The sequence below is a fragment of the Wasmannia auropunctata genome, unplaced genomic scaffold (assembly GCF_000956235.1).
Source record: "Wasmannia auropunctata unplaced genomic scaffold, wasmannia.A_1.0 LD336101.1, whole genome shotgun sequence".
NCBI classification, from domain to species: Eukaryota; Metazoa; Arthropoda; class Insecta; order Hymenoptera; family Formicidae; genus Wasmannia; species Wasmannia auropunctata.
The window spans coordinates 3,816,920-3,837,966 of record NW_012026789.1 but is presented as its reverse complement, the minus strand read 5'-3'; the positions used below and the strand labels follow the sequence as shown (position 1 = coordinate 3,837,966).

The 21,047-nt window shown below is 30.4% G+C and overlaps 3 protein-coding genes across 13 annotated transcripts; 1 reads left to right on the top strand and 2 right to left on the bottom strand.

The window, feature by feature from the left end:
* Positions 1-1,381: 1,381 nt before the first annotated feature.
* LOC105459799 (protein spinster) lies at positions 1,382-9,621 on the bottom strand. Of its 5 annotated transcripts, none has more exons than XM_011706086.1 (10): positions 9,540-9,621; positions 8,916-9,179; positions 8,559-8,755; positions 8,228-8,379; positions 7,948-8,151; positions 7,219-7,353; positions 6,879-7,140; positions 6,709-6,807; positions 6,422-6,635; positions 1,382-2,188 (listed from the first exon to the last, which is right to left on the bottom strand). In XM_011706086.1, the coding sequence occupies exons 2-10, from the start codon at positions 9,130-9,132 to the stop codon at positions 2,076-2,078; spliced, it is 1,593 nt and encodes a 530-aa protein (XP_011704388.1). In that variant the 5' UTR covers positions 9,133-9,179; positions 9,540-9,621; the 3' UTR covers positions 1,382-2,075. The 5 variants fall into 5 exon arrangements, with proteins under 5 accessions (XP_011704388.1, XP_011704377.1, XP_011704397.1 ...); XM_011706075.1 differs by lacking the exon at positions 9,540-9,621 and adding an exon at positions 9,261-9,333; XM_011706095.1 differs by lacking the exon at positions 9,540-9,621 and adding an exon at positions 5,893-5,950 and having other exon boundaries at positions 8,916-9,144.
* A 458-nt stretch (positions 9,622-10,079) lies between these two features.
* LOC105459777 (lys-63-specific deubiquitinase BRCC36-like) lies at positions 10,080-12,364 on the top strand. 4 transcript variants are annotated; one of them, XM_011706037.1, is made up of 7 exons: positions 10,080-10,169; positions 10,843-10,978; positions 11,067-11,271; positions 11,367-11,455; positions 11,696-11,800; positions 11,877-11,979; positions 12,098-12,364. In XM_011706037.1, the coding sequence occupies exons 2-7, from the start codon at positions 10,865-10,867 to the stop codon at positions 12,241-12,243; spliced, it is 762 nt and encodes a 253-aa protein (XP_011704339.1). In that variant the 5' UTR covers positions 10,080-10,169; positions 10,843-10,864; the 3' UTR covers positions 12,244-12,364. The 4 variants fall into 4 exon arrangements, with proteins under 4 accessions (XP_011704339.1, XP_011704346.1, XP_011704353.1 ...); XM_011706044.1 differs by lacking the exon at positions 10,080-10,169 and adding an exon at positions 10,284-10,372; XM_011706051.1 differs by lacking the exon at positions 10,080-10,169 and adding an exon at positions 10,299-10,378.
* Positions 12,365-13,641: 1,277 nt separating this feature from the next.
* LOC105459758 (kinase suppressor of Ras 2) lies at positions 13,642-20,632 on the bottom strand. Of its 4 annotated transcripts, none has more exons than XM_011706003.1 (17): positions 20,279-20,632; positions 19,831-20,210; positions 18,569-18,706; positions 18,281-18,428; positions 17,958-18,197; positions 17,368-17,548; positions 16,867-17,222; positions 16,534-16,791; positions 16,187-16,332; positions 15,871-15,988; positions 15,537-15,793; positions 15,286-15,456; positions 15,013-15,198; positions 14,661-14,794; positions 14,433-14,567; positions 13,976-14,105; positions 13,642-13,857 (listed from the first exon to the last, which is right to left on the bottom strand). In XM_011706003.1, the coding sequence occupies exons 2-17, from the start codon at positions 19,978-19,980 to the stop codon at positions 13,708-13,710; spliced, it is 2,898 nt and encodes a 965-aa protein (XP_011704305.1). In that variant the 5' UTR covers positions 19,981-20,210; positions 20,279-20,632; the 3' UTR covers positions 13,642-13,707. The 4 variants fall into 4 exon arrangements, with proteins under 4 accessions (XP_011704305.1, XP_011704313.1, XP_011704332.1 ...); XM_011706011.1 differs by having other exon boundaries at positions 20,293-20,632; XM_011706030.1 differs by having other exon boundaries at positions 19,831-20,234; positions 20,313-20,632.
* Positions 20,633-21,047: the final 415 nt, after the last annotated feature.

The window sequence follows — 21,047 nt, the reverse complement described above, 5'->3', positions numbered from 1 at the left end:
GAGAGAAAAAGAGGAAGAAAACGGGAGGAGAGACAGTAAGAAGAAAGGCGAAGAGAAGTTTCATTATTGATCAAAGAAACCGAGTGTCGCTTCCCTCTCCGATAGCTCATTCTATTCAGGCTGTCTTCGACTTCCCATTAAAAATACCGACTTTGCCTGCTTATTTGTAACACAACCGCGGCCTGCAGGCACACGCTACATGATGCTGGCTACACGATAGTGTATTCAGCGTATACAGGGTGACCCAATAAAATGATCAGACAATTGTTTAGAGTTAATATCTGTACTATTTAAAAGCTCATTAACATGAATCCGCAAATAATAAAATAAAGCGAGATAAATGTGCTTTTACGAAGTTCCTACAAAAAATTTATTTTTAATTGCTTGGAATTTCTGTAAAATATTGCTCATTTTCAAAAGTAGAAAATTGATTTTGAAATTTCTTAATTTTTTTTAATTGTTTCTTATATGTATATATTCAACTTTATTTTTGAAAATAAAACGATATAAAAAGAAAAATAGAAATATGAGACAATATGACAAAAAATTAATCTATGAATTACAATTACGGGCTACAATTTATATAATTCGTGCGAGATAAACTTCTCTTCAAGTCAAAATCATCTTTAAGTGAAAAACATAATTGTTATATTATTACACATATCTGTATATAAACAATTTCATTTGCATAATACATAACGAAATACAATTTCTTTGTTTTTTAATTGAAGTATTATCAAATGCAGATTAATTCTACAGTCCATAATTTCTTATTTTATACATAAGTACTGCCATCTTGCGCTAAAATAATATGGTTCAACTACTTTTTATCATGTGGTTTACTTATTGTTAATTGAGTGCTATAAAATCTTGTAACAATAGTAGTTCCTCGTTTGCGACTTCAATTTTTTTTTTATTTTTTAAAAATTGGAGTTAATCAGTCTAACATAGATTTTATAATTTTATTTGATACTAGTTCGATACTAATTTTACATCAATTTTATGCATACTTTTTTTCTATGTAAATATATAGGCGTAAATATTTAATCATAAAATATATATTTTTTTCGATAGATTTGATTTAACTTGTAATATCTTATTAATGTTCTAAGATGCATTTTACATAATAGAATATTTATATATATATATATATATATATATATATATATATTTGTTTGATTAGATATAAATATTAAAAGAGAATAAAAGCAAATCTAAAATAATTTATAACATATTTATATTGATTATTTAAAATCAATATAAATATATATATATATATATATATATGTTTGGTATTAGTATATATATATATATATGTATTATTATATAATATTGTATAATTGTAATAAATATTTTATTTCTAAAAAAATGTCCAAAAATGTTTTAATGTTCCGAGAAAAAATACGATATATTCTATTTATGATTATTGAAATATCTGTATCTACACTCTGACTTATCTAAATAATACCTTAATAGTAATAATAGTAATAATTAATTACTACAAATAAAAAAATTATATTCATATAGTAATTGTTGAAAAATGTCTTTTGAAAAATCATACAATTATTAATATTTTTAGTTCAATGCTAAAGCAGCTGAAACTTACGAATGTAAATCGATAAATTAAATTGTTTACACTCAATCAAAATACTTATATACTATCTAAATTATTTACTAATACAACCTTATCGTACAGATTATCTATACAATTTACGAATATTATGTAATGCTTTCATAATACGTTACATGAATTTGCATATAAAAATATAATATTTAAAAATATTGTACAATTTATATATGCAATGTTCATCCAGATTTTAAGAGTTCCATTGTTTAAAAATTTAACGTATTGTACATTATTAACAGTTGGTAACTATCTTTCTGAAGGTATTCTTCATTATGAATTACATCAAAACTTTCTTTGCAAATACATTTTGCATATAATACATGTATCCCTATATCGCTAATATATTTTTATAATATAATATCAAACCAATATTTATGTTTCATAGAATCATACTGTACATTCGTAATACGTTCATAGCTTATTTAACCTATTAATATCCTACAAAAATTTAGTCAGACGATTCTCCTTGTCTATGAAATTCTAATATAGTATTTGCATCATTTTGTAATTCGCTGTTATCTGCATCGTTGCAAATACATACGGAATCTGAAAGACTTCCACCTGAAAATGATATAAATTATTAAATTAATATACCATACTTTATAATATGCAAATCCAGATAGAGAAAAACTGCAGCTAAATACATAATACTAATTTATAGATATATGATAATATATATTATACATATAAATATGCGCTATTGTATTATATAAGATTATATATATGTCATAAGATTATATTATTTATTTTAAAAAATTCCCATGTCTTTAAGTTAATTCCTAAATATAAAATATATATATTATACATTTTTTCAATTATAAATAGTAGTATTAAGATATATTTAAATAATTGATATTACACATAAAGAAAATCCTTGTTCCTAATATGACTTATGTACAACATATGTTATATGTTATATGTTCCTGATATAATAATGACAGGATATGGTAAGATTTCTAAAGTAGTAAAAAACAGTGGAGTACACACACAACCAATGTACATTCAACGACAACAGATATACATAAGCAACTTGAAGCTAGAATGCTAAAACCCAACTCTGTTATATGTTAAAATTTTTATAGCAATAATAATATTGTACACCAAGCATAATTTGTGCGTAACGCTCTTGAAATCCCATCTATTCAATTTTCAATATTTATACAAATTATTGATAAATTTGTAAAGCAAAACATATAGACAAATAAAATTATAATCCAAATAATGTAATTATACATATATTTAGCATTAGTAAAATTGATTATACGTTCACACTATCTCGATTCAGTTCGTGAAAACATACATGCATTATTGTATCATGTCCATACATACACCCACAAATATACGTAAAATCTATTAGTTGTGTTACATTCCACACATAGATCTATAGGCAAGCTTCATCAGTCTAAAAGATAATATCATATTACTTTAATATGAAATTTTGTTGTAAGTATTTGTACAATATGATTTTTCCATTCCAATCAATAAATACTTGTAAACATCTATTTCTTAAGTGTTAATGTTAATTCTAATAATAGGAATATCAAGCTACATTTTGTCCGTATTGTAACTATTTAAAGACATAATTTTATTTAAATAAACTTATATATAAATTTTATAATATCTAATGTTAAAGTGTTTAAATATATAAACAATAATAACAGAAAATATTTAATTATCTCATGAGTTACAATTTCCATTTGTGACATGGGCAAAACATGGAGAAAATGAAGGCAATAAAAATAACTAAAATAACAAAAAAATAACAAAAAAGCTTCATATTCCTGGCTTTGAAACATGCATTCTTACAAAATATAAAACAAAATAATAGAAAAGATAAAAATTATTTTTAGAAACTATAAACTGAAACTATAATAATTTATAAAACCCAATATAAAAAGTATGAAATGATAATCGATAATCAATAATCAATTTAATTGTTTAATTGCGTTTTATATATAAATAATTTAATTACGTAAAAATACACAAAATTTTCTTTATAAAATCGATTGACATATATTTCTTAAATAAATTTAATTCCTTTCAACAATTTAGTACAGTAAAACATGGAAATTTTTACATTATTTGATAAAGAGATATTATAAAGAGATATTATTTTCGTAAATTTTCAATAAAGATTTCAAAAATTAAGAATAGATACAATAATTATAAATAATAGAAATAGCAACTATATATATGTATATATATATCTCTTTATCAAATAAGATGTAAAAATTTCCATATTTTACTGTACTAAATTTGTTAAATTATTTTATAGAGATATGGTCAGTACATAAATTAAATTTTGTAAAATTTAATCAATATTTTTGAATTATTTAAATATATTGTATTTTTGTATCACATTAATTATTATAGAGAGAATTATTAATTAATGTAATACAAAAATACAATATATTTAAATAATTCAAAAATATTGATTAAATTTTACAAAATTTAATTTATGTACTGACCATATCTCTATAAAATAATTTAACAAACACGTATTATATATATATTTAAATATATGCCAATATATGCGTCTCTTTTTAAAATATTGTTTAAATTAACTCATTAACATATTGTACATATATATGTGGACATAAAAAAAGTATTACAGAATGGAAAATTATTGCTATTTATATAAAACCAGGTTAAATTGATTATCAAATAAAAAAAAGAATAATGAAATCATGGAAATAAATTATGTACCAGATATACAGCATATTATCAGGGAAGGCCCAGTGATGATCTATAAATGCGTTGATTCAGCTTGCCCATTATTCTTAGTATCTAGATATTTGTCTGTAAGAAAGATTTGTATGTTATATAAAAATAACTACATGCACACATTCCAGACTAAACCATGTGACTATACCATGTATTGTTTATAAATATAAATCCCATTTCTGAAAAGTATTTTTATAACAAAAATAGTAAACCAATAATTATTTTATTTAAGTCCAACACTGAAATACTAAAATATAAATAAATTGCACAACATATAAAAAATGTATAAAAAATATACAAAACATATAATATATTATAGAAATTCCAACATGTACTTTTAGACATAATACAAAAATATATATAAAATTGTTTTATTATTTTAAAAAATATAATTTTTTATATGACTTGTGTCAATGAATTTAAAGAAATAAAAAGAACAAAGCTTTTCTTATGCCTATAGCAATGTATGTGGAATGTTTCAACTATCCTGTCAAGATTTATGAGAGGAGATAAATTCAATATACATATTTTAAGATAGAATTATCAAAACATAGAATTATTAATAAAAATATATAGAATTGCACTTTTTATTATAAATAATAATGAATAAAGGCACAAATTAAATTATGTAAAATAACATTTAAAAAAGTTACATGCATAACAAGTTAAAAATGAATATAAAAAGATAATAGGAGAAAAAACTATTTCTCAATTTGTAAGACATATGACAAGCATGCATATAAATTTAAATATATTATTTGTGGATTGAGAATAGTCATAGTAAAATAATTATATTAATATTAATCTTTGATTCTCACGCTTTCTTTAACACGTTAAGCACCATTGTTAAATAAATCAATATCCTAAATAGGGAAATTGATAACAGAATAAATAAATTAATTGCTTTCAAAAACATATCGGATATCTCTAGTATTAAAAGAGATTTATATATTATAAGTACATAGGTATCTTTAATATTTTGATGGAACATAAAATAAAAATTCAATACTATATCATGAACATTCAAAATCATTACATATAAAATAATCATAATAAAAAATAAATATTTAAAAATTTTGAATTTTAACAAGTTAAGCGCCACGTAAATACAAAATTTTGAAAAAATATAAAAATATTTATAAACTTTACATTATAAAAAAAAATAATTTTATATTTAATATTATTTAATATTATTTTGAGAAACTACCTAAATATCTTTGTAATTTTTAAATTAAAAAACTATTAATTTTATAAGTACAAAAATTATATTTATATTAAGTACATACAAAATAAATAAAATATAATGAATAAACATTATTTTTCCAATTATCTTTGCAATTTTATAAAATATTTCTTATATATTTTATTTCATTATATTTATATTTATCTTTTACATTATATATATATATATATATATATATATATATATACACACATATATATATTTTTATGTATTACACAATATTTTTCAATAGTAAACAAAAGTTTTTGGCGTTTAACGTGTTAAACGATACCATAAATAATTAAGGTAGATATACTACCTTTTTTTTGGTCCCAAAGCTTGTGCTTGTAAATCCAAAGTTGCGAATAATGCATGCACTGTGCAAAAACAGAATATAATTTTAGTAGAGTTGCAAATTTTTATTTCACATTCCAACCAGACCTAGACTACAGGGGTAATATATGTTATATATGTATGGTATATATGTTAATTTATTAATGTGATATCAATTAATGTGATATGTGTTAATAATTAATCACCTTTGATTATTCAACATGTCAATCTATGCATTACACTTACCGAATAATGTGTGAACACTGTCTTGATTCTGTGCTTAATAGTGTTTATGTATATATAATATTTGATACTACATATAAAAAAATTACTCTTGCAAAAACTATATTTATACTTATATTGTCCATAAAAATAAGTTTATAACGATATTCCTATTAATATTAGTATACATGTGTATTAAGCTGTATTAGTAACAATTTCAATTGTAAACATGCAAAACACAGTGCGTTATCTAAATATCGATTTAACTAATATTGGACATATTCTTTACTCACCCGCAATAGCAAGGTCAACTAATGCCTTGTCCTTTTGTATATGCAATGCTGTCAGGAAGAAGAATAAAGCACCAATTACTTCTACAAACATTGTAAGGAACATTGCATACTGTAGGCTACGGAAATCGACAGTTATCTTTTCAATGTCATAAATATTAGCTCGTCCTCCTACACCTAAATCCGGCAAGAACGTGGACTTTAATCCTTCCGATATCTAAAAAAAATTAATAATTAATAAATTAATAATTAATTTGTGATAGATTAGCAACAAGTTTATTTCTACATACAAGTCCAATAAGATAAGGGCTGCCTGCATCTCCAAGAGCATGTGCAATGAGTATTTGGAATGCCTCTGCTGTGGATCTTCTCGTAGGCATTACAACATACTGCATAAAAGATAAATTAATTAAAATAAACAAATCATAGAGCTGAATATATTTTTAAATATGTCACTCACCAGTAATATGTCTGCTACAATAGCCCAATTCAAATTCAATGACAACTGACCAAAGAATATTAATGTATAACAAAGAGAAGGATTTGTACTGGCAGTAATCATAGCGAAGAATAATAAAGGAACGCTTATTAAAAGACCTACGGCACATATCAGAGGGTCAGCTTGCTGCCAGCGAATTCGTAATTTTTGTGCTATAGTAGAGCCTAATGGTACACCTATTAGACCAGATGCCATACCAATTAATCCAAACTTATATGCAACACTGAAACATCGTAACAATTATATAATTATATTTTTTTTGCTGCAATAAACATACTACACAAATACTTAAAAAACGTACTCGTCTGGATTAACTTTTGCTCCATGAGGAAGTAATTGGAAACCTAATTGTAGATATGTTGGCGCCCACCACGCCAGCGCACCAGTGACAAACGCTACGCAAGTAAATCCTCCAGTAGACAGCATAAAGCTTTTACTGAAAATCATATCAATAATATAAGAAATATAGTATTAACTACAAATTATCAGAAACAGTAATATAGTGAAGTTCGAGCATCTCTGCATTTAAAATCAACATTTATCGTCGTTTAGCATCTATAGTTTAGCACTATGCATTGCAATAGTGATGTATTACTCGGCCTTCATTTAAATTCATTAGAAATTGATAATTAAAGTTTAATTAAATTTTATTAAATTGCGTATCGCATAATAAAAAAAAAACAGATTGGATGACCTAGGCATAACAGTACGTGTATATTTTTAATGTACATATTCTATTATCGGTCATGCATTATCTGAGTCTCATATCTTGACAGATAATCAGGAGACGCGGTAGCGCGTCTCGCGCCAAGTATGTCGTTTATTCATGAAACAATTGATAATTCTATCATATAAAATTTGTGTACCATTTTATCAGAACAATTAGTAATGGATAGACGACATAGATCACTGTTATGGTAAAAAAGTATTAATAAATAATTAAGTATTAATAAATAAAAGAACATGAATCCCACACAAGTCATTGTAATCATTTCAATGAAAAAAATATTAATATATTGTTGATAATTACTTTTTTAATAACTCCTTGACATCGTGCGACCATGTGGTGCTAGTCAAATGAGCACCCCCTTCACGCTCGCCCCTGATGGGATCTCTTACTACAGTCAGTAACAGGATAATCGCTACAATTCCTAATATAGGAGTAATACGTAATCCCCATTGCCAGTGGCTGGTAACACGGGCTGTTTCACCTCCAGTAATATACCCTAAACCACTAAAATAATAATATACATACATATAAGTATTGGGAAACGTATAATCTCTCATCATGCATCCCGTAACCAATGTACCTTCCAACTGGAATAGCAAAGTAAAATAGGGCGAGCATCTTAGAGCGTACATCTTTTATGAATAAATCGCTAATAATTGTTGGCGCAATTGTAGAGTAACTGGCCTCTCCTATGCCAACAAGTGTCCTAAAGAATAGGAACCATTCATATGTCTGAAAAAATTAAAAATATTACACATAAAACATGTGCCGCATATTGACACATTATCGGGCATGACAAAATTAGATGTGTTAACGCATTTCTTAGTTAACAGAAATTGAACACAAGATTCGTACATCTGATCATTGCATTGAGTATAAGATTCATTCCGTGTAAAGAAAGGTATACTTGCTTTCATATAAGAACCAATGAACGTCATTAGGCACCATAGAAATACGCCACCGCTCATAATAAGTTTCCTGTTGTAACGATCTCCTAGATATCCGAATAACGGCGCGAATATCATATAGCTCAGAATGAACGCTGTTTGCAGCAGCCCAGACTTACCATTGCCGATATCAAAGTCATGCCTGATGTCCGTCAGTACGCCTAAAGTGAGATTGATTTTTTTTTTCTTTTAATAAATAAGCCGAGAGAAATATTTCCTATTTTCAGGAAATCACTTACGATATTTCATTAATCAAAAACATTAATTCTTTCTCAGAATTATATATTTGACAGTTATCATAAAACGAAGCGAGAGACTCACCGGCGACCGTGAAGCGGTCCATGTAATTAATGAGATTCACGAAGCAGAGGACCGCGACTGTGGCCCAGTCGGCCGCGCTGATCGACCTCAACTCCGACGGCATCGTCGCGGCCTTCACGCGCGTCTCGCCCCGGTCGTCGTCGTCGTCGTCGTCCTGATCCGCGTTCACAGCACGGTATCTATTTTCCGCGTTAACGGGCGCACGATCGTCTACCATTGCGCGACGTGTTCCACGCTGCTCCAGTCGTTGGCTTCCGCGTCACGCTGTACGGGACAATGTAATTCATGAGTTCGCGTACTGTCACTGAGTTCGAGCTACATGATTCGGTCATCGCCAGTTGTTACCCTGCCCGCTGCGACAAGACATAACCTCAAACGCTGCCGACGTCGCCCCGCCACGCGATAACAAAAAACTATTTGCGAGCATCGCGCGAGGCGGTGCGCGCATCAGGCCACTTCTCACACCACCTCTGATTGAACTCAAAAGTGGGACTGCGATCAAGGGTAAGTAATACAGTGAGTCAGTGTACACACATACACGCGCGTAACGAACCGCGTCAGAGGCCGTCGCGGCGAAACCCTGGCGCGCGATGTAATTGACGTATATAATTGCGTTGCACAAACCTGCCAAATGTAAATAACGACATATAGATCGAGCGAAATTGATCTTTGCCACAGCTGACTAGCTCTTCACGGCGACGTCGCGCGTGGCGTACAGCGAGAGAGAGAGAGAGAGAGAGGAGAGAGGGAGCGCGGTTTGATTTATCCCACGTTAACACGACCGGGGATTCCCGGCTGATTCCGAGGAATCCGAGGACTCTTCACTCTTCACTCTTTTTTTTTTTTAGTCTTCACTCTTGCGACTCCTTGTGCTCCCGCGCCTCATCTCGAGTGTCGCGACGCTCGCTCGTCCGGCGAAATAAGTATCGCTCGTTCGTGAATCCGTGCATAAATCGCCGATTAATCCCTATTCGCAGCAGCTCGCGCAGTTTCGACGCCACCGTGAGCGGCGGGGGTGGCGAAGTGAAAGAGGTCAACACGGCGAGGACGGACGAGGGAGAGGATTGGAAGGATCGTTGAACCGGGGGGGAGCGGGAGGAATGCGGGGAGCCGACTTGACGAGGGAGAGCAAAGATTTTTGTTGACCCGCGTCACCCGCGCCTGGCCCTTGGATAACGCCGCCTTAGACGGGTGTACCTATATATAACTTGTCGCTTACCCTGGACTCCAGGATCGTCGATTCGCCGTCCGCTGGTACTGTTTTTCGCCGAACGGAAAGCACAGCCCATTCGAAAGACCGTGCAAGTAACGCGCGCTGGATACACCAGTTTAAGTGACACCGCACGAAAAAAAAAATAATGTGACTCGAAATTGGGCCATGTACGTTGTACGTACGCCCAATTTAACGTCGGTTAAAACCGGCGTATAATACCGTGGGCGTCAATACTTATTCAGAAGTGGGTGTAGGTTATACATAAATTACCGTCTCACGTCATCTCATACAATTGCCTTATTAAAGGAGATAAACTTTTAGAATGAGCGTCTCCTTCGAAGAACAGCACTTTTGATAAAACGTATTTTCGACGATAGTGGTAATTACTGGGGATGGATAATTATCATGATAATGTCCCAAGTAGCAGGGTGACGTCTTAATAGCGTCTCTAATGTCAATGAGACGTTGTTGAAACGTCATTTGACGTCATCTCGTTACTTGGGGTAATTGTCCACCCCTGGAAGATGGCTTTGAATTATCGATGCTGCACCAAAATCATTCAATTATATGCTATCGCTTGAATTACATTCGCACTATATTTTCGCTTTGGAAACCTCTAAGCAAACCAGATCGTTACTTGCAAAATCTCAAATGCGACTGTAAGCTTCAGCAATCGAGAATTTATTCACATCTATGTATATTTTATTTCCGTAGAATCACAATATCCTCGTGAACAATGGACAACTCTCCACTGCAAAAAGTGGAGCTGCAAACAGACGTCTATATGGTCTGTCTGCAGCATGCTTTATCCACGGAGAACTTTGAAGTGATGGGCTTACTTATCGGTAATGTACGTGGAACTTTTTTGCTCGGGCATTTCTTTATTATTTCTTGTACAATTGACGAGGCAATCACAGCATTAATTATCCCCCTTTTAGTTTGCTTGTGGAGTAGCAAAAATATCAGCTGTTATTATTTTGCGACGTCTAGATAAGAAGAAAGACAGAGTAGAGATATCATCGGAGCAATTACTGAAAGCCGCTGCCGAAGCCGAACGATTAACCGCAGAATTAAAACGACCTATGCGCGTCCTTGGCTGGTATCATTCTCATCCACATATTACAGTTTGCCCATCACACGTTGGTGTGTATTACAAATGTTTCTCTTGTCCAAACGTTTGAGTAATATAATTTGCATTCACAGTTTTTACTTCACATTTAATTATTTTTGTTTTACAGATGTCAGAACTCAAGCTACTTACCAAACAATGGATCACAGCTTTGTTGGCTTAATATTCTCAGTATTTTCAGAGGGCAAAGAATCAAAAGTACATATATTTTCCTTATCCTAATTTCTGCATCAACAAACAAAATTTACAGTCATTGATGTGATCGAGAGAGAAAAAAGAAAATCATTTTATCTAATAGTAAATTAATATTGTCAATAAACTTCTGAATATATGTATAACTTATGTGACCAGTGGTCTATAGAATAATTTAAAGTTGTTGATGTAGATAGATTATAATAGTAGATAAATGATATAATAATGATTTTGTTTACTTCAAAGGAACACGAGATCTTCTTAAATTGTTTTCAATCAGACAATGGTGAAGCTACAGAGATACCATTAGAGATAGTACATACTCCAGACATTTCAGACAGATGTTTAAGGGTAAGATTGTGATTTTTTTATATTAATATAGAAAAATGTGTAAAGCAACTCTATTTGAAAGTAAATAATGTTGCAGACAATGACAGATCTGTCAAAAATTTTGGTACAAGAAGAAGAAGATATGGCTGAAGCCTGTAAAGATCATCCAGATGTCCTCGCCAGTATTCACAATGACGCTGGTGTGTATATCATTCTTTATTACATATTTTATATATAAATTAAAAATATGTAATTTAATAATAGTTTTTAATGTCTGATAAAAGTTAATAAATACCATAAATTAATTTTTGTTTGCAGTCAGGACACGTGCGTTGGTTCATATAACAGATATCATTACAAAGCCTTTGGTACAAACGTTTGAAAAAAGAATAGCGTTAAATAAATTACGTACCATACATCTCCGAAGACAACTACAAGAATTACAAAAAATGTGCAACGGATAAAAAACATTTACAGAGTCAATAATGGTAAATGAATAATTCATTTTCCCTTAAATGATAAAGCTCTTACGTAATAAAAATAAGGTTTTAGATGAAAAATAAATATTTCATTACTGAATTAAAATTGACTATTTATTTAAATAATGTATTCGATATGCATGATGCCTAATTTCCAGATTTAACAAGAATTGTGACAACGAAATATGTATACAATATGTGAATGTATATTTAAATACAAGTTTTGTGTGCACGCGCGCGCACACATTAAAGGATTTTACACACACAACACACGCACACGTATACTTATATTTTTTAAAATGTGTTATCAAAATAAACAAAAAGCATTACATCTCGAGAGCATATATATGATATAATAAAAATGTTTTGTTGCATATATACTTTCTACTATTTGTATTCTCACTTATTTGAAATAACAAATAAAAGTTTTGGTCATTAATGTTTAGAATATCAATCGAATAAGATAATAGATCAAGTCATCTAGCATCTAACTCGTCATAAAGTATAATCATAAAGTCTGAAAACTTCAAGAAACAATGGAAGAAAAAAAGAGGAAAAGGAAAGCTTGGAAATGTCAGGTAATAGCAAAGAAGTTATATACGTAAAACAAATAATTTATTTATATGTTGTTACTTGTGGGATTATTCGTTATATATAAAAATACACACGAATTTGAGATGATTGAGTCAATATTCTCACTTTTCGCACGCACGACGATTGATTGAAGAAAAATAAAATAAATTATTATTATTGATCTTTAATCAACGTATACGGACTGAAAGACATCATTAGTCATGAATAGCTACAATACTACATAAAATATAACAAGAGAATAGACAGACAACTAATATCATAGAAAACAAGCAACAATGAAGTTGTTTCTAGTTGTATTATTTTGTTATAATTAATAATTATAACTGATATAAATATATAATTATCTGATTTACTTTTATTTATAATACATAATTTATTTAAAACAATTTGTCTATCGCCTATTTTGAGTAAGATTACCTACGAAAATGAAAGTACAATCAATATGTATTTCTTAAAATGTGCACTGAAGAGCTGTTTTATAATACATATATAAAAATGCTTGTTTTGAAAATTATATTACTTATTTACAGATATATTTGTAGATTTTATATATATTTGATACAAAAGATATTTACATATATATTTAACAAATATAAGTCATAGATATATACATATCTCTTGATAAAGAGAGAGATTTTAATATTACGATTCCATTCACAAAAATCGATATGTATTTAATTCGCAACAATTTAACATTTTTATAATTATTGTATTCTTTCATTTTAATCAATTAATAATACAAACAAGCGCGAATCTTTTAGTGATTTTTATTTTATTTTTCTTGAACAAAGATCTGGCAATGATTCTATATATTTACATTTATAAGAGAACAACAGCATATTTAAATAAATATATTCAAAACATAGATTCTGCAGAAAGAGTAGAAGTTGGATTGGAGGAACTACACGCTAATTTTTTGCGAGGCAGCCTTTCGAGTAGAGATATTATCTCTTCAAAGTCAAAACGGTTCTTTGCATGGTATGACCAACAATACATTAGAATATCCTATAAAAAATTGTAAAATTTCCATAATTTTTGTAAATAGCGCATAAAATAATATACAGAATTTATGAACAAATCATTAGATTGCACAAATATGCAGATGTTTTAAACTCATACATACCTTTACTTCACGGGAAGCGTGTAAATATGATAAAGATTGTTTCATTCCTTTTCCAACTTGCCAAATAACAGCTTCAGGAGGTTGTCCTCTAAAGGGCCACTCATTACACAATAATTCATACCAGATAGTCCTATCAACAAGTATCTTTTTAAAATCTTTCGTTATTATTAATTTATAATATATATTTAAAGATTTACATAATATTATATAATAAAAAATGGTAAAATAATTGTTTGTATTAGAGTACACTATTTCTTCAAACAAATAACAACAATTTTAAAAAGATACATATATATTTATACATCGTCATTTATTAATTACAAGAAATAATGTCTTCTAACACAAACCAATATTTTATCATTTTATATTATATTACGTAAATATTTATATATATTATATTTCATAGCTTTCGAGATGAACTTGGAATTGGAGACTTAAATATCGTAAAAATACTAACCCAAATGCATAAACATCAGAATTAAATGAATATGGTATCTCATCCTGATCCAAATTCAATGGTTTTAGTTGTCGAATAATTTCAGGTGCCAAGTAACATAACCAACCTGGTGGTATATTTAATGGTTCCCCTTTGCTAAATATTTACACGAAAGCAATTTATCTTAAATGTCACAATATATAATTTATTTAACAGGAATAAATTTTATATTGTAAGATATAATTTTACCTGTTTCCAGGACACATTTTGGTAATGTTAAACAGACCGTAATCTGTTATTACAATTTTTTCCTTTTCTACAAATACGTTCTTGCTCCTGAGATCCTTGTGTATTAAATCACAAGAATGAAGATACTTCATACCCTATAAAATTATTACAAGAATACGTTATGTCATAAAGATTATTTGAATATTTACACTTCAATAAAATTTTTAGTACCTTAATTAAAATTTATTTTATACGTTTTAAATGTCACTTTTAATATGGCAAGTTTTGTTAATATAATTATATATATATACAGATGACTTAAAAATAATTTTAAAAATGTTTATGTAATATTTATACATGGAATCATACTTACATGGCAAATCTGTTGAGCTATAGTATTAATTTCAGCCAAAGTAAATCTGTCCTTTCGAATATGAAGACGGGTATACAGTGATATGCCTCTACACACATTAGTCACTACTCCCAGTTGAGGAGATTTCACACAAGTTCCCAAATAACCTATTAGATTGTCGTGCTGAGATGTTCGAAATAGGGCAAACTATAATAAATCGACGATCATTATTATCTAGTCATGAAATATTTCTTATCATTAATAATTTCGAGTAATATAATCATATACTTTTACCTCTAATCTAAATGTTCTTAATGCTTCATCTTCCGAAAAACTCATATCATAAAACTTGACTGCAATATCTCCATGCCAAAAACCTCTATATACTCTACTAAATCTTCCTTTCCCAATCAGACTTTTAATTTTTAATTCGTCAAATACAATATCCCACTCTTGCGACATTATCTATGATAACATAATATAAACGTTTTTAGATATATATATTTTATCAAGATATTAGTAAAATATACATATATAATACACACATCTTCCTTGAATCGAGGCCAACAATATGTAATTTCATCTATTTCGCCATCGAAGCTTAGAGATTCCTGAGAATGAGCTCTCTCTAATTCCGAGATATTATCTAACCAAGAACTTATGTCTTCATATTTATTCACATCATTTATATTTATATCATTTTTCTTTTCCTTATCATTCGAAATCGCTAACTCTGATTTAAATTTCTTCTCATATACTTTTTCAAATGTCTTCTCCTTTTTAGTCGGTAGTGTTGGTACATCTAGAAAGTAAAGTAAGTGATGTGTCAATGTTCTAAGAATAAAGCTGTAAATCATAACAATAAATGTCTCTATTCACCTATTAAATCAAACTGTTGTAGAAACGTTTCTGGATTGTAGTTAAAAGGAGTTGACATCAATGCTGGACTAGAAGGTGTTGAGTAGTGAGTTCTCAATGTATTTGAACTAGGATCGCCCTAATAAATATAAATAATATATATATATATATATATATATATATAGGTTTTATATCATTCTATTTATATTAGATAACAAAAAATGATTCGTTGTATAATATAAAATATCAATATATTGTCGTTAAAATCTACTTATATATTACTCATAATATATTCTAAAAAGCTCATTAAAAATATGAAATAAAAATTATAACATACGTAAAAAAATTCTATATTCGTAGAAGATTGTGTATATGATCGTCTCCTCTCTACGTGATTCAAAGGAGATACTAATTGTACTAAATGTACATTATTCAAAGACGTCATGCCGAGCCTCCTGAGTATTGGGAAAACACTCATCGCATCTGAAATAATTTACATTTGTAACTTATCTTTTGTGAAATAACTTACTTTTGTGAAACAACTTACTGTTGGTATTTATTAAATGTTTGTTATTGTTGAAATACTTCATAGCGACACTTTTTAGTAGAACTTAAAAAAATATATTTAAAAAAAAAACATTTAGACAGTCAGCACTGTATTAAAGTTGCGAAATTTCTACATACCCTTCAATTCAAAAGATCGTCTAAACGCCTCAATAATTTTTGGAGATAGGCCACAAGAATGGGGTACTTTGGGTATACATTCTCGATGGCATTTATATTTACACGCCCTGCATTTAAAAATATTCATAAACATCGGTTTGTCACAATAGTCACATGTTGTCATCATATTAAAAGATTTGGTAAATTGATGAGAAATTTCATGATATATGCCGTAAGATATCTTAGGAGATGAAGAATTTGGCACTTGGGGACTCGTTTCTAAAAATAAAACAAAGAAATATTAGATTTATTTATAGGACAGATGCTAGCAAGCTTTTCTTTCTTTTTATGCACCTGTTCCCTCAAGATTGTTATCATTACTTTCTGCATTTGTGGTACAAGTTAGAGGTGGTGGTTTAACACGTGATTTAACAGATGACTTAACAGATGGTTTAACCGATGATTTAACAGATGATTTAACAGATGATTTAACAAGTGATTTAATACGTGATTTAATAGGTGATTCAATAGGTGATTTAATAAGTGATTTAATGGATGATTTAATGGGGCTACTGTTGTTTGACAAGAGACTTTCTTCTTTTCCGCAGTCTGTTGTAACAAATGTACCACAATCTGAACTTTGTTCTGTTGTTAGATCTCTTGTTACAGGAGAATCACTTTTCTTCTCTGTAGAAGAATCAATTCTAAAACTAAAAATATATAATGTTAGTATATTCAAAAGCTAAATATTTTATTAAAATTAAATTTATACAATTATTGCAACAAAATTAAAATAACATATAATATAAAACTAATAGAAAACGCATTACATTAATAAACTATTGCAAGTGTTACCTAAATGATAGATCATCATTTTCAAGTTGTATATTATCAGGACAACTTGCCAATTGTGATTTATGAGATTTTGACTTAGCTAACGGAAGCATTTCAAAATTCGATTGTAATGGACTATTCTGCACACTACTTAAATGTTTTCTATACGAAGGAGGAGTTGGCAGTAAGTTAACATCTAATTCTATAATCAAGAAAAATTTATACATTTAGTTGTTAGTAATTCTAATATTAAATGTAAAAACATATTACATATCAAATATATAAATATCTTCAGTATAATTTTCTTCAACATTCTGACTGTCAAACTGATTTCGACATTGAGCTTAAATCTATATTATTTTAATATTTTGTTCTTTTTTTAATGTCTTAATATAATTTATATTTATATTTCTTTAATGTTTTACATAAAATTCTTAATAAAGAATAAATAAAATCATCACCCACAGAAAAGGATAATGATAAGACTTCAGTGAAAATTTACATGTTACCCAGATATGTCAGTCAAAGTGTTAAATACCGATTCACAATCTTTGGAATATAGTGCAATACAATAGATAATTAAAGAAACATCTTTTCTTCAGTTCACTTACTATGTGCTTGCTTTGGTAATGAGAAACAGGTAGAACCACTTGATATGGAAGATGCAGAAGCTAGTGGTAATGCATCATTGTTGTTATTATAAGATGGAATGCTACTCTCTGTTTGAATGGAACACCGTGCGGTATGAGATAGAACTGGCTTAGTATAAATTTCCTTGCGTAAATGAGAACTGTCCCAAGAATCCCAGTATAAATGTGAAACACTTTCCGTACCTCCTCTTATCAAAATATCTAACAAAAAGAAAACAGTGAACTATATACGTTTTGTTTATTTATACAAATCAATTTTTTCTGTAATATTAAATTTTATTCACCCGTGTATCGCCATAATTTATCCAATGCTTTACAAAGCCTACGACATTCTTCCTTGTAGTGTATACTATATTTATTTAACATGTTGTTCAATTCAAGTTTAGACTTCTTCCTCAGGGCCTCAAGAGTATTAACTTTGGAACAAACCATCTAAAATATTATAATGCATAACAATATATATAAAAGAAATTAGTTTAATATTATTTAAAGATAAATAGAAGTAAAAAATAGAAATATATTAAACTTGTAATAAGTAAATCAATAGTCTGCATATCTGTATATATTGTTACCTGAATTGAGTCTTGGGTGAGACCAACTATCTGCAACCACTGATGTAATAATGGATATTTTATCATGTCTGATGGTAACGGATCGGTCAATTTAGCCTTTGCCGCAAGTTGTTTGGCGTATAATTTTATTAATTTCCCCTACAAAAAATGTTTAAATATATAAATAGTTTAAAATGTATTCAATATTACAGCTATTATGACGCATATTAGATATTATCATTAATCTCTATAAAATTATATAATTTTTATTATATATATGAATTTTCAAGTTTCATTATTTATTTTTACAATTTTATATATGTAAAATAAAGATACAATGCTCAAACACAATGCATATCTAGAGTAATGTAATATGGTATTACATTTATCGTATGATAAAGCATTTCAAGCTTGTTGATTGGCTGCAAGAAAGAGAAGTTTTTGGATCTCTGTATCCTATAGTCAATCAATAAGCTAGAAATTTTTGTCGTATGACAAAAACGGACAAATGTAATATTAGCCTAAAAGTTACGTATATCAGACATTGTAATATAAATTTCATAACTTATAAATTTCTACCACTAAAACATCTTAAACAATCATTACATGGTAATGTCAAACATTGCAAAATAAATTTTAACTAATACTATCTATATCTTTTAATGGAATGGCATCACAAATTTCTCAATTACTGGAAACAATGTATTTATTCAATATAAGCATACAACGCTCAAACATGATGCACATTTTATAGCGGGAGTTAAAATTATGTATATCAAATATCATACCGTAACTTTCTTATGATCATAAATTTTCATTAAAAGAACATGTTAAATGATTTTGGAATTGAATCTTTGGAATTGAAATAATAATTATATCAATCTCAAAATTCCAAATTAGTTCAAGGTAACATTATCTATGTCTTTCACAAGTTTTAACAGATATCTATCTGTATCTGTCAATGTCATCACAAGTGTTTCAAGCACAGATTGGAAACGGCGGAAAGGTTAGTCTCAAGTACAATGTAAACAAATGTAAACAGACGCTGCCGTAAACGATAGGGGCGATATTTCTCGACATTCCCGCCAATGTGACGGAGTCCAGAGGCTCTCGAGGCTCCAAACGGCGCCGGGGCAGCGCAACTTGTCGCAACTTGTTGACGCTCGACGAGAGAGACGTCAGGCCACGACGACCAGCGTGGACGGACGGGGACAGATTCTGATTTTCGCGCGCGCGGAGATACGGCCCGAAAGCTTCGGAGAGCGTTCGAGAGCCTCCCTCACCTCCAGCTTCCTTATTTGCTGCTTGGTGATCTTCGCCATGGTGAAGCACTGGGTCCGCAGATCGTCGAGCTGCTCGGCGGCGAAATTAATCATAGTTTGTGCGATAATTATAGTACATCGTATTTTCTTCACATCCCCATGGACTGCCATTCCTCGCGCGACGGCCGACCCAACGCCCGGATTCTCATCGGTTCGGGTTCTCACTTCACTGGCATAACACTGAGACCACGCGTGCTACCCCCGTCCGGTCATTTATCGTTACCGCCAGTGGTCGAATCACGGATTTCGGGGCCCGAGCACGCAAGCGTTTTTCCCCCTCCATGTATGCACGCAGAAACGTCCATCCGTGTGACGGGCTCGTGATACTTGTATTTTCAAGGCTACATCGAAAATAAAAAGACCGACTTCCTTTACCATTAAAGACTGACGTACCATAGCAAATACTTACACGAGAGAACTGACCATGTTCAAGACTTTCTTACATTTGACACTGAGACGACGACGACGATGACGACGACGACGACGACAACGACGACTTTGACACGCTGAACTTTATCAAGGCGAACGCTAGCGTTAGCGGTAGCTCCAGTCGTGTCTTCGTCGACTTTTAAAATCAACAACGACGAGTAGACTAGCTGGAACCGAAACGAAACCAGATCACGTTCGTTAATCGTAAAATAACCGTGTTTACTGTGGAGAGCAAAAATATCGGGTTCAAGATGCAACGAGTAGAGCTGCATATGCACAGCAAGCTTTTCCCTTTAACAAGTCCCGTCCTCTCCAGCGATTGGTTGAGTTCGGTCGACCGCCCGGGGAAAGAGAGAAGTTCCAGGGAAGTTCGATCGCTGGTATTGAAAAAGGACGGCAATTTTGCTCCAATTGTGTATAAGGCCTGCTGCGCCTTCTCCTTCAGCGATTGGTAGAGGCAGTGCTTCTCTCTGTCATTGGTCTCTCTAGTTGGTAGTTCAATGTCCACTTTCCAGAGGCGCTGAAACCGCTCATCGCCCTCGTAGCCAGGGTTGCCAGGTGTGGCGGAATTCCGCCAAAGTGGCGCCTTAATGTAGTGAAATGGCGTACAAAAATTTAGATTTGGCGATTGGCGTAAAGGTGGCGAGTTGTAAAAATATATGGCGGAAAAGTGGCGCCTTTAAACGGCAACCAATGGTCGTCCTTAGCCGGACGATGCAGATAGAGCTACCTGCTACGTTCGAAAACAC